Source organism: Pungitius pungitius, chromosome 19 (genome assembly GCF_949316345.1).
Source record: "Pungitius pungitius chromosome 19, fPunPun2.1, whole genome shotgun sequence".
Taxonomy (NCBI): Eukaryota; Metazoa; Chordata; class Actinopteri; order Perciformes; family Gasterosteidae; genus Pungitius; species Pungitius pungitius.
The window spans coordinates 9,462,971-9,476,999 of NC_084918.1; the positions used below are offsets into that span (position 1 = coordinate 9,462,971).

At 42.0% G+C, this 14,029-nt stretch overlaps 1 protein-coding gene across 4 annotated transcripts; it reads left to right on the plus strand.

The window, feature by feature from the left end:
* Positions 1 to 282: 282 nt before the first annotated feature.
* nup58 (nucleoporin 58) lies at positions 283 to 11,329 on the plus strand. 4 transcript variants are annotated; one of them, XM_037456046.2, is made up of 14 exons: positions 283 to 725; positions 1,231 to 1,394; positions 1,525 to 1,560; positions 1,643 to 1,915; positions 2,198 to 2,363; positions 2,552 to 2,617; positions 2,887 to 3,061; positions 3,212 to 3,291; positions 3,473 to 3,591; positions 3,681 to 3,763; positions 3,861 to 4,062; positions 8,290 to 8,373; positions 9,325 to 9,420; positions 9,802 to 11,329. In XM_037456046.2, exons 1-14 carry the CDS (start codon positions 655 to 657, stop codon positions 9,966 to 9,968), a joined length of 1,782 nt encoding a protein of 593 aa, XP_037311943.1. In that variant the 5' UTR covers positions 283 to 654; the 3' UTR covers positions 9,969 to 11,329. The 4 variants fall into 4 exon arrangements, with proteins under 4 accessions (XP_037311943.1, XP_037311945.1, XP_037311944.1 ...); XM_037456048.2 differs by lacking the exon at positions 9,325 to 9,420 and having other exon boundaries at positions 284 to 725; XM_037456047.2 differs by lacking the exon at positions 8,290 to 8,373 and having other exon boundaries at positions 285 to 725; positions 9,802 to 11,328.
* Positions 11,330 to 14,029: the final 2,700 nt, after the last annotated feature.

The window sequence follows — 14,029 nt, forward strand, 5'->3', positions numbered from 1 at the left end:
AATACCCCCAAATTATTTTAGTTTATGATATGCTGTTGTATATGTGGGGTAGTTGCCAACTTCACAAGCCTTTAATTAGACAAAAAAAATATATATTTGCGAAAAAAGAAGTATACAACCCAACATTGATTGATTGAAACAAGCATAGGATATACAGAAACTGACGTCCTCTTTTAGATCTCAAATGGCGTGTTTTATTTTGAAAGAAGGTCTGGACGTGTTCGGTAAAGAGCCATTGGTATTTTGCTCATGTCACGGGACACAAAACTGTGATACAGACGATGGGGGATGTAGTTTTACAACAACAAAACATTACCCAGAATGCAATAGCCTACGGGAAATACCAGGCGGGTAATAAGAAAAGTAACACCATGAGAAAACTCATCTTGCGACATTTGACAGTTGTAAAAATATAAAGCACAATTTTAGTGACGCGGAAAAATAACACGTCAGTTGATTATTTCCCGTTAGTCGATAGCATCATTTGGGAAAGCCGAATTCTGGATCGTATTCTCAGTAAAGACGACAACGTGGATTCGGCCCTCACGCGGGCATCTCTGAAGGCTAACGTGTTAGCTGGAATGCTAGTCATGAGTGGCTGAAGAACTAAAGTTAAACGACAGTTGGTGTTGAGTGTTTACCTCCTAAGACAAAATGTCTGGCTTCAACTTTGGATCGGGGGCCACCAACACTGGTGGGGGATTTGCATTTGGTGCCACAGCAAGGTAATTAACTCAAAAAGCCGACTAAGCTAACGTTAGCACAACCTAAGCTAACCTGACGTTAGCAGGCAACACACTTCTCAGGACTTGTTAACATTTGCTGGGTGCTTGCACGTTATCGCTCTATGTAATTTACACAAGTCTGCGAATAACGTTACTGTGGGAGAGACCCTCGTTACTCGGTGTAACGTTCGCAATCAAACGAGAGAGTCCAGTGGTTTCATTTATTTTCAAAGTTATCTTCTTCTGTTGAATATCGTTACATGCGGGTTATCCTGCAGAGCATGGACTCATTTGGCTCGACATTCCTATGCAGAATAAAAAAGTCTAACCGATCAATTTTTCAAACATTAACTCCGACGTCTTTTTATTAACTTAAGTAGTTCTAACACGTTCTGTTTTGTTATTTTTTTGCATTACTGTGAGAGATGTTCTCGGGCTCCCTGACTCTCGGATCGTGAGAGGATTTTGACTATGTAACATAACCGGCTGCTTTCCTCCCCATCAGTGCACCTGCGGCCAACACTGGCGGCTTCTCGATCGGAGGTGCTCTGGGCACAGCAGGCACAACACTGGGCGCTGCCACCAGCACCCCGGCCTCATCTCTGGGTCTGGGAGGCTCTCTCTTTGGTCAGAAAACTGCAGGGTTCTCTTTCAACACCCCCGCATCAAGTAATCACGGCACACGCACACAAAATCCAACCTGTTGACTTGGATGCCCTGTGGATGCCCTGTGTTTATCAAGTCTGATGGATGCTCCTGTTTTATGCACGTCTCATGTTGGGATGTCGTTCTCTTTTAGGCGCCGCCGCCGCACCCACCACTGGCCTTACATTAGGTACGTTTTGTGTTTCTGTGGTATTTATTTGAGGGAAGTAAATGGGAAAAATGGATTCAAACTTTGATTTTTTTTTTCTCAGGTGCTCCGGCAGCTACAGCTGCGTCCACTGGCTTCAGCTTGGCCTTCAACAAGCCCACCGGCTCAGCCGCCCCCTTCTCCCTCACCACTGCTCCCACCTCCTCAGCGGCCCCTGCAGGGGCAGGTTTATCATTTGGCTCTGTCCTGACAGGCACAGCTCCCCAGCAGCCCGCGGGAGGCTTCTCGCTGGGTCTGGGCTCAACGATGACCACAGCGGCAGCATCGACAGGCCAATCGCTGGGCGGGAGTCTCTTCTCCAACACTTTGTCTACAGGTGAGAGTCCAGGTGCATGACACGTAGCTAACGCCAAGGTGTACCCCTGTTTTATGATTTATTATAGACAGAATTTAATTAATAAGTCTAATTTAATGAGAAACAATTAAATGATTTAGATTTACTTATAATAAATGTGTGTTATGGGACAAGCAATGTAGTGGTGCCATTGCACAGCGCTGTGATGTTTTTAACGGAGGACATTTCTACTGCTGCAGTGGTTCTGAATCACAACATGGCCCCATGTTATAACCCCATGTATATATTTACTTGGCGTGGCAGGTTTGGGTCAGACCACTCTTGGAGGAGGCGGGTTAACGTTGGGTTCTCTATTGGCTGCATCCACATCCATATCAGCGGCCCCGGCCCCAAGTATGGGCCTGGGCGGAGTCGACTTCACTACTTCCTCCGAGAGTAAGAGCGACCCGTCGTCTGGAGCCAATGCAAAGTAAGTCCTGCTGACCAACAAATGCATGGTTATTAAATAAATAGAAACACTATAAACGTTCATCAATGTACATGCTTTAAAATGAAATGCTTTAAATCTTTTATTGGCCCCATATCCTGAAATGTATAACTGAAAGGCAAAATTAAGTCTGTTGTCCTGATGAAAAGCATTATCTCTCTCTCCCTCAGGGACAGCAAAGCTTTGAAAGATGAGAACCTCCCTCCGGTTATTTGTCAAGATGTTGAGAATTTCCAGTAAGTGTTTTATGTATGTGTAATGTCACAGGATTTTAATCACCGGTCACATCCATCAGCACATTCTTTAGCAGAATAATAATCTGTTTTACCAGCCGTGTTACGGTAGTGAAGTAAACTCATTTGTTTGCTGTTTGTTCCATACTTGGCTGGAATTAATGTTGAATTTTACCGCAATGCCCTCTAAGAATCAAAAATCCATATTTCACATTAGTTCTAAGTAAAATAATATCCAATTGTCTTTCTAACTGTTTTAATTTTTTTAATAGAAAATTTGTGAAAGACCAGAAACAAGTTGAAGAAGACATCAGCAGGATGTCCTCAAAGGGCATTTCTAAAGTCCAAGATGACATCAAGAGCCTCAAACAGCTTCTCTCTGTCAGTGCCAGTGGCCTACAGCGCCAAGCTCTTGCCATCGAAAAGCTGAAGCTGGAGACGGCACAGGTAGAAACAGCACACGCAGGCTTAAGTGTCAACATCCATATGCTTACTCAAGTTTAGATCACATGCCTATTTGTTTTTTCAAATGTTTACACATATGGTATTGTATACTGTTGCCCATTTAGAATAACAATCTGTGCAATTGTTCTCAAGGAGCTGAAAAATGCAGAAATATCATTACGTACACAAAAGACTCCCCCCGGACTTCAGCATGAGAACACCGCTCCGTCAGAGTAAGTAAGCCACGAGGAGTCCTGAAGCGGCTGATAGGGGGATATGCAGTAGTTCATGTTGCAATAGTGTCGGCTCCTTGGCGTGTTAATGTAATATGCCCCTGCTGGCTAGTAGATCAGCTGTTTTCAATCATTTATATATGAAACCATGATTCATAACTCGTTGTTTTTCTGTGTGTAGTTATTTCCACAGCCTGGTCGAGCAGTTCGAGGTGCAGTTGCAGCAGTATCGGCAGCAGATAGAAGAACTGGAGAACCACCTGACGACGCAGAGCAGTGGCTCCCACATCACTCCTCAGGGTGAGTGGACTTCAGTCGGCCTTTTTAACACGACTCAGCAAAGTGTCTTACTCACGTCAGGGTTTTGAATGTTGTGTGTTTGTTTGCAGACCTGACGTTGGCCATGCAGAAGTTGTACCAGACATTCGTCGCACAGGCGGCCCAGCTCCAGTCCGTTCATGAGAATGTCAAGGTCAGTTGTTTTTTGAAAAGAATGCACACATCCTCCCCAAACTATAATTAATTTTAGGATTGCCATGTTGATTATACTCGTGTTTGTGACATCACAGATCTTAAAGCACCAGTACCTTTCGTACCGCCGGGCCTTCCTGGAAGACTCAACAGATGTCTTTGAGTCCAAACGGGCATCGAACAGGAAGTGGCAGAGTGCTCCGCGAATCACCACCGGGCCCGCACCGTTCTCCAATGTTCCCAACGCTGCAGCAGTTGCCATGGCAGCCACGTTGACCCAGCAACAGCAGCCAACTCCAGGTCTGACTGCCTACAAGTTCTAGAAAGTTTTCTTCATCTCGCTTTTAAAAAAAGAATAAAGGAAGAAAAGGAGAGAGGTAGGCGTTTAGACACACATTACGTGTGGTTTTTAAAAATTATTCTATTTTTAATTTTTTTACTGATTAGAGTGGAAAGGTCAAAAGGGGACAGCGGATGATTAAAAACTATGAAATCAACATAAAAGCCTCAGCTGGTCCCGAGCTATTGTGTCTCTACTACTTTGTAGAGCGGCACAGATGAGACGTGTTGCTTGATTTTGACAGGAAACCTTTGTACTGCCTTACCATCTTGTTATACTTGCACTTACACAAAAAAACGTAAATACTACAAATGTCATACAAACTCTTTTTAGTAATGCCAAGGACGTATTAACCTACTATACACAAGTTCTCTTTACCCAAGCTAATAGTATGTCACAGCATTTTAAAGCAATTGTATAATGGGATAAAAAAGTCCAGCTCTCAATTTTACTCACTTGAATTGTGAAGTTGTAATAATAGCTTTTCAATTTAATTTGAGATTAATTTAATAGATGCTTGAAATGAGCCTACTCCATGACTGTTATGTGACGGGTTTAGAAGCATTTGCTGTGCGATTAAGATACTTTACATGGTAGATATTGCCTGAGTCAATCGGATGTCTGCTATAGGTTTTTATTTTGTGTCTCGGTGATGCATCGTTCCCTAAGGTATGAATACATTTTAAGGTAGCGCCTAATGTCTTCAATTCCAGTGTTAAGAGGTGTCTTTAATGTGGGAGAGCTCCAATTGAGGAGCGCTTACTTGGCTGCTACATGACTCCTCTTAAAGAATGTATCAACATTATTTATTGAAGCATGGAGTTGCTTGATTGGGGTCTTACTGATCTTTGGCCTAATTCAGGCCAGGGTTAGGCCAGGCCCCACATTTAAAAGCAACCATACATGTAACTAATAAAACTTGAGGCCTACTTATATTTAAAAAGCAAGTTTATTAATATAAATGCAAGTTATATTCCTTAACTGTTAACTATCCTACCACACGCTACATTGTTCCCATCGTCAGCCGGTCAAAACAAATGTATTATGCATACAATATTCAACACAGTGTTATTATCCAGCATATGCGGACAAGTGAAGACTGATCTTTTTATTTCTCTTACACTGCCTACTCCCAGAGGAGTCACAGCTGTGTTGGGTTGTTTTCAGGGTTGGCGATTTATATCGCAAGAAATCTTAAATAAGCCAGTACATTAATGCTTGTGTTATGTTATTACTCCATTGCACACAAATTCACTTGTATTAAATAGTACAACTACGTCATTGTGTTGCCACATCACTAAGGCGTTGAACTAAATTTCAGACTTTTTGTAGGCTTTGGTTCAGGGGCCATTTCACTGGTATATCAGGGCACAGGCATGTTTCTGCTGTCCGTTTTAGTTTTTTGTTGTAAAATTGTAATTCAAATTGGATGAGGCGGCAAAAGCAGCATGGCTTTAAAATTCACCAATTTATTTTATTTGCACATTTCTGCTGCTTCCTTCTTACAAAAATCTTCAATAGTGCTTAGACTTCCATCATGTCCAAGAATGTGGCTTATATTTGAGTGTATAAATATATTTGGACTTCCCCATACTGTTGCTCTCTTACCAGAACAAGCTGTAGTTGCTCTGAATTAGCATCTTGCCTATTTAAGTATGTGCCAAGTAAGTTACCTGTTGGGTCATCTGTTGCTTGGACCCAATCTGGAAAGAAAAGCCCCACACAAACCAGTGCTATTGCCACAGTCTGTTGAACCCCCCCCCCCCCCCCCCCCCGGGGTAGAAGTGCACAGTACCGTTTGTGCCTGCTGAAGATAATTATTTTTGTTGTTCTCTCAAGCCAAATCGGTTTGTCATCATTTAAACACACATATGAACTAGTATTTGACTCAACCATTTCATTGACTAAGACCAATCACAAATGGTGGTCTTTTGTCTCTTTGGTATTTATTCACTTATTTATTCTTATTTTATTTTTGTGTGTACTTTTTAGTGTTATTGGAGTTGCATAGCGGCAGCAGGCCGCACCAAGCACTTAAAACACTAACCATGCAGCTGGGTGCATAGAACGATTGTGCCGGCCAAATGCTGGATTAGATTTGTGCCACAAAAGGTGCCAAAAGACTCAGGATTGAAAATATATAATATTGAATAGCTCAAACTAAGGTATTGTCTTTCCATTACCACTTTTACTCTTAGACGACCTTCTGAGACGGCCCCGCCCGTTGTCACTCAATCTGCCCGAAACAAATCTGTGATGGGTGTTTGTATACGAGCTATGTGAGCCAGATTGATTGTTCAAGTTGACGGCTCATTTTATACACGGATAGCCAACATTGATGAAAAATATTCGGGATTACCTCACAGTTCATTGCGACATTTGGTCGGCCTCATCACCGCTACCTGATTTTAAGCTGGATCACCTAAGGGCTACTGACAGAGTAACGGGGCTGGATCATTTCACATTCAATTCCAACCTAGAGTAAAAGTGCTATTGACAAGCAACTAGTCATTTCAGGTATTTTATCCAGCATAGTTGTGCTTTGTGTGTAAAGTGGACTTTCTTGTTGGTTTGATTTCATTGGTGGAGAGCAGTTTATTTGGAAGCTCGGAGGAGAGTGGTGCTTTTGCTGCTCGCACTGGTCCTAAGTCGCCACAAGAGGAGTCTGGGTGAGAATGTTGTTGGCTCTCCGGCGCTCGCCTGTATATTGATGGTGGATCCGACCTGGCTGGTTCTGTCTGGACGGGCTGGACGTCCGTTGGCCGGATTCCCAGAGTTGTCTAGCATTTTGACTTGTGTGGTGATAGTGAATATTAGGCCACCTTAATCCTTTGAGTTGTCACTCTGTCAGTAATGTGTATGCAAATGCAGTACTTTCTTGAATGCCATTAGTGACGCAGGCAAAATGTGAATTTATTTTACCTTGGACACAGTGCCAGCGCCAAAATGCACCTGCAGTGCTCCACTCGACTCAAGTTATTCTGAAACTAAATAATGAATCTGAACTCTTTGTGTGACGTTGAGCTTCAGCACCGCTGATCCCATGTCAGAAATGCCAGCCCGTTCTCTCGAGTCGTTGGCTGTCAGACTGTTTTGAATGTTCTTATTCTCTTTGTTATTTTTCTTTAAACCATTCATCATATGCTTATCTTTAGCTTGTTTTCTAGTGGTGTATGTGGCTTGCTGACGGTAGTACTATTGCAGGTAGTTTTTTTTTAATGGGCGAGGATCTCTGAAAAGGCTAGTTTTTTTTCTCAGGTGCTTCTCAAGCTAGTTTTTTGCTAATGTTCACCCGAAAACTAGACTGAATCTCTTTCACAATATGCTAACCGCTCACTTAACACAAACGCTATGATCCAGCAAAGAGTTCGTAGCCTGCGATCGAGTGTAGGTTTATCCGACGTGCAGCACTTGTGTTTTGTGGCTGTTATTATGTCTGAGAATACACTGGGGGGGGGCTGACTTCCACAGGCCACCTGTAACATGTCCCTGGGTCTCCTTGGCTTGGACCCGTTTACGCCAAATTATCTGAATCGCGTGTGCTCTTTGACTTGCAGATGAATGTGTTTTGAACCTATATAACCAATGCCTGTTGATATAGTATATCTAATATATAATATGGTGTGCCTTTTTTCTTTATCTTGAAGCTGTATTCAATAATTGTGTGGTTGTTTTGTTTTTGGGCATATGCTAGTTCATTCACTCTCAGAAATCTAAAAAATTTGGAAACTTGTCAAATGCAGTAGCAGTTAGCAATTAACAATCAATTATGTTCTACACTGTTTGTTTGTGTTTTATGTAAGTTGAATTGCATATCAAATTGACAATAAATCAATTTTAAAATAAAGAAATTGTCCTTGTTTCTTTTTGACTGAAGTTGTTTTAACAATCCAGACTAATTGGAAGCCTTACAAAATATGTATTAATTAAAAGAACAAACTGCATAGACAAGTTTCTGAGTGAAAGAACTAGCAACATTTTCCCTCTATCATCAAAGTTGAATGTTAAGTCTAAATCCTTTTCTAATACTATTAATGACCCAAATACAACTGTTTAATTACTAACTACTACTAATCTATTACAGACGGATACATTTAAAACCTTTTAAAGTAAGCTATTGATATTTCACCCACGGATACACAATGCATTAAGAGGAGTAAAGCATACGCTGTCTCTCTGTGCCTTAGGGACCCAGGCACCCTTGGGGGCGGGGTTTGGAAACCCCTTTGCTTCGGCAGTGGGCAGTAGCTTGGGCTCTTCTACCCTTGGAGGTATTACCTCTGCCTTTTGTTTAAATGAATATTCCCTTTTACTTTGAACGGTTCACCATTACCCTGTGAGCATTGTGTGTGTGTGCGTGTGAGTGTGTGTGTGTCAGAGTGGTGCAGTTCATGCTTACCAGTGTTTTTCCTCCTCGTTCAAGAGTTGAAGTGCGTTCACACCACAAGTAAACTGAGCAACCACTTGCCACGGGTCACTGTACCGTTTCACGTGACCGTTTACTTAAATAGGAGATATGTGGTCAATATCATTTTCTCCCTTTTGGATGTCAACTGACAAATCTTTTTGCCCTTAACAGCGCGTTAGGAGTAACCTGGCAGTGTGGTTACGGGTGGTCTGAACGCACAGCGAGCGGGTGTGTTCTCTCATAGTTTGTGTACTTGTTAAAAGGTGTCGTCCTGTGGGCCAGTGTACTGTGAGCACTGTTTTGTCTCCAGTCAGAAGGAAATGTGTTAAGCGCTGTTGATTAGGTTGTGGCATTTGTTTTGGGTAATTCTGTGTCAAATCAGACAACAGGTTTTTGTTCTAATGTTTGATTTTTGTTCAAGCTTTCAAAACTTTTGTGTATGTTATATATAATTTGGAGAATTCTTTTTTGGGGGGGGGCATTTCATGGGTGATTTCTGAAAAATAACTTCTCTGGGTCAGTTAACAACGTGTTAAATAGATGGGTGGTATACAAAAAATTCAATAATCAAAGGATTTCAAATAATATTGCCAATTTAGCAAGTTGTAATTTATTGCCTCCATTTTTTGGGGGGTTTTAAAGTTTTTGTTCTGAAGTTGTTTTAACAATCCAGACTAATTGGAAATGTAATCAAAAATTCTGATATGATGGAATGGCACCGACGTGTCTGCTCATGCCACTGCTCCTGATGTTCATGCCTGGTGTGGCCTTTGTGCATCGCCCCAACTGACGTCCATGTCACTCTCTCCCACAGGTTTTGGTGGTGGGCCAGGATTTGGTGGGGTGGGGACTGGGGGGTCTTCTTTTGCCTTCTCCACCAGTAAGCCCACAGGAGGCAGTCTGAGTGCAGGTACATGCATAATGTTTATACCCCCAGCAATTCCAAAAAGACTACAGTGTGCCCCCTGAAATGAGACATTTCTCTGAGCATATGTCATCAGAAGCAGTTGGACGACCTTCCTGTATCAAGCTACTCTTTAGCAATGTACACACACGCTGTATATAAGTAGGCTTCGTGCTTTTGCACAAGTTTTGCTGTCAGTTTGGCCAACAGGTTTTGGGATACGGGTTGTTACACCACATGGACAAAATCTGTTTACAACTTAGCTGAAGTATGTGTATTATAAGGATAGCTTATATTTCAATCCCTAGTTATTTGTAACATTTCTTGTGTTGTTCTCTCCTTATTTTTTCTCCCCTGCCCCCTCCCTTGTCTCTTTTTCATTTCTAGGTTTCGGTAGCAGCAGCAGCTCAGGCTTTAACTTCAGTAACCCGGGCCTCAACCCCTCGGCTGGCCTGACCTTCGGTGTGTCTAACCAAGCCACTACGGGCTTTGGTGCTGCTCCCCTCCTCCAGCTCAAGAAACCCCCCGCTGGTAATAAACGGGGCAAGAGATAAAACCAAGAGTCAAATCCCCTGACAGGCCAGCTGACTAACGGGTTTGTATCAAGTAAGGCCTGGTCTCCCAAAAGCTAACAAGTGCTCTATTAATCACTATCCAACTACAAAACAATCATTTACATTGAGAAAATCAGCAGGGATCAAATTGAAACCACAATACAGAAACTCATGTTTAAAATCACACGACTGTTTACACGTTCAGATAAAAACGTTATTGGTCGTACATTCTGTATTGTCCATCAATTTTAATCCGAATTGACATCCCGTGCCATTATTACCTCTGTTGTTGATACATAAAGTTGTCGTAGTTCACATCCTCCTGTTAGATTAGACCGTTTAATTGCATTGCTTCTCTCTTATCTGCAACCTGCGGATATATGTGGTAGATAGTGGAGTGCATCAAAATGGCGTTTGCATCATTTTAAACATTATTTTCCCCGTTTGCGTTAAATCCATAATGTTTAGCGCTGCAAAGCTTTTGGGAATGCCAGCCATGAACACAGCTGGCTCAATGACAAATAGTTCAGCTCTCTGCGAGGAGATGTGTTTTTGTGCTTTGAGGTCAAGAGAGCATTTGGTTTCATTGAGTTAAAGAAACTGTTGATCGCTTAGCTGCACTTGAACTCCTAAAATGGTCAATTGGCCCGAGCCACGTCCAGGGAAGGGTAAGATTCCATTTAAGGAAAGAAGTTTAGTGGGTTTGGAACAGTGTAGTTGCTGCGTACGGTGTCCAACCGGAGTATTATGTGATCCCAGGTGCTTTGTTTAGGCACAGGACAGTCCAGGGGAGTTTGGGGGAAGCACAGTTTTATTTTTCTATTAAGCGGAGTAAGAGAAGACGTATGGGAGGAGTAAAAGGGTACCAGCACCTTGAGATAGTCCATAATATAGTCCACATGATCTGTGTTGTTTTGCTAAAGTCCATCCTTCCATCATTGTTTCGTGGTTGCGTTTTCGACCCCTTTAGTTTGCCATAATGTAAGAACATGGGAGAGGAAACGCTGTGGTGTTTGTATTACATGGCTCCCATCATATGAAAAGCTGGTTGAACCTGGAGAGGATTTTACAAGAAGATTCTAGCTGCTCAAACCTATTTGTGTGCTAGAAGAGATTGGCACAGGTCTTTGTATATGACCTGACAGTGCTTGTGTGAATGTGCATGCTTATCGCACAAGAATGAATTTGTCTCTGTGATCTTTCATAATTGCTGACTTCTTTTGAGTGTCAAGAATAATGGGGAAATTCTTTTTTTCTTTTAATTGTCCATTTCTGTTCAGTTACCAAATACTGGGAGATGTGCTATTATTTACGAATCACTGTCAGTGTAAACATTATTTTCAAGAAGCTGTTTATTAATAAAATCTTCATTAGGATGTTTTGCCTGTTTGTGGCAACACTTCAATAAATGTGTGTGTTTACACAGAATGGTGTCTGTCATGTTCTTGTCTGAAAAAGTTTTTTTTCCACTTTCATGGTACTTTGTGGAACAGAATGTCAACTTTTCCCTTACATTTTGGCTGGACATTTCACAAACAAGTGAATTAATGAAAGACTTTGCTTAATCTAGTAGTTACAAAAACAGAGGCACTTAATCAGGGCGTTATGTTGCATCGTTTATTCCAGTTTCTTAAATGCTAAAACACAAAAGCCAATCCTCTAAACCGAATGACCAGTTGTCTAAACACAATTACTAAATCTAGCCATCATTTTCCAATATCATAAACACATTTCACATGTCACAAAACACAATCCTCCGTTCTCTTAAATCTTAACACATTTTTCTTTGCTAAAACACAAGTTGCAAAAAAACTGCTCATTTCCTCAAATGAAAGCTCGTGATGCAAAATGCTTGCCACAGTCAGCAATATTTGAACACAATGAACACACCTGGCGTCATTCATCGCACACAACGACTCAAAATTGAAGACACTTGTTGCTAATGCTGTGACCACATGGATAAAAGCAAGTTCAGAGTGCAGTTTGCTGAAGATTCCAAACAAACACAATGGATGAAGGCAGAGTGGTGAGCGGGGAAGAGGAATTTGAGTCAGAGGAGGGAGAAGAGCTGGCCATGGAAGAAGAGGAGCAGGCTAACAAGGGAGAGGAGGAGGCCAACAAGGGAGAGGAGAAGGTGAAACAGGTCTATAGGGTTACCTTTGAGCGCAACTCTGCGCAACACAAAGTCCTACGTTACGAGTATGTGCTGTTACAAGTTGTGGTGGAAGATTTTGCACAATCGTAAAGTAAGAAACAAAATGCTCTGAGTAAAATATTTCTTTCTCTGTTTATTTCCTTGCAAGGGAAGAAAGGTCACAACAGCTACGTGCTCTGCAGACTGACAAGATCCTCCTTGTCCCCTAACAGAACGAGGCAGTTCTTATACCTAAGTTCAGTTAACGTGGCATCAACAGAAACCTTGACCACCTTGTTGAGTATCTACAGCCAGGATACTGGGGACATCTAATCCATGTAAGACACATCAGTTCTTTGACCATGGACTCGCCCTCCCAACACTTAAACAAATCTGGTTATACACATATAAACCACTTTGTTTAGTCTCTAGAGCTAGGACGCTGGGGACATCTTATAAGTGTGAAACACTTCGGCTCTCATACCATGGCCTTTGCCATCTCAGCAGTTGCAATTGATAAATTGGTTATACAAATGAAGCATTTAGAAGAGTTACATATATTTTTGCCATTACAAAGTAGGTATACATCCATATTCACAGTACATTTAGTGGACATACTGTGTTGCTCAGTGGCCTACATTACTTCTGGACAATACTGTGCTACCTGATGGACTGTTGTTCTGAACACCTGTGCACTTTCACATTTTCACAGACGATATTACAGCCTCATCCAGGAAGGGTACCTCTTCCTGGATGAGGCTGGCTTCAACCTGCAGAAACCAAGGCAAAGAGGCCGTAACATCATTGGCCAAAGAGCCATCACTGAGGTTCCTGGCCAACGGGGGGGTAATATTACTCTTTGTGCGGCCATGGGTTTGGAGGGGCTTGTCCACCAGCATGCTGTTCTTGGGTCTTACAACACCCAAAGTCTCCTCACCTTCCTAGAGGAGCTAAAAGACATCTATGTGATCATTTGGGACAATGTATGCTTTCACAGAACAAAGCAGATCAGAGTGGTTCACCACAGTAGCCACTTTTTAAACGTCTGTCTGCCACCCTACTCCCCTTTCCTGAACCCTATAGAGGAGTTCTTATTGTGGAGATGGAAGGTTTATGACAGACAACCATACACTAGAGAGAACCTCATAAGGACAATTGAGCTGGCCTGTGTTGACATCCCAGTGGAGGTCTTCCAAGGATGGATTTGCCATTCCAGGGCGTTTTTCCCGCGGTGCCTGGCAAGAGACAATATAGCCTGCGATGTGAATGAGGTGATGTGGCCCGATGCAGCTCAGCGACATGATGCCGCACAGTGATTGTGGTGTGAATAAAGTAAAAAAAACTTCAGACCCTGATCATGTTTTCAAGAGTACTGTTGTGTGCAATAGATTCTGTTTTTCCATTGAGTTGTGTTACAGTAGTGTACATGGAGAATTTACTATAGATTTATACTCTTCATATGAAACTCACAAATCTAAATGCCTAATCCTCTGCAGAGATCTAAGAAGATCCATTACTGTAAAGTTTCTAAAAATATGCATTGGCAGTTATGAAACAAAGAACCTTCTCACAAATTGAGCATTGTGTTTTTGTTGTGGCAATTGTTTTGCTGTAGTGTGTAATGATGTGTATAGTGTTTACATTTTTGAAAGCTTTGAGCTGCTTTTTTGGTGTGAAGTTTTGAGTTTTGAAGTGAGAAGGTGTGGTTGTGTTTTATGTAGCTTTAGAAAAGGATGTTGTGTTTGGACATTGGGGAACATGGAGGAAACGTAATGTGTTTTAGCATTTGAGAAAAACTGTAATACAATAGACCAGAAATTAAGCTTACGTAATCAGTCGTCCCATGCACTGGCATCCCCAACAGGAGGGGGCAATGTCGCTCTTCACGTGGCATGACATCTACCCTTATAAAGCAAGGGAAGAAGAC

Coding starts and splice junctions, on each gene's coding strand:
- nup58 (XM_037456046.2), top strand. CDS start 655: ATGTCTGGCTTCAACTTTGGATCGGGGGCCACCAACACTGGTGGGGGA. Junction 3,764..3,860: donor CCGTTCATGAGAATGTCAAG/GTCAGTTGTTTT, acceptor GTGACATCACAG/ATCTTAAAGCACCAGTACCT. Junction 8,374..9,324: donor GGGCTCTTCTACCCTTGGAG/GTATTACCTCTG, acceptor TCTCTCCCACAG/GTTTTGGTGGTGGGCCAGGA.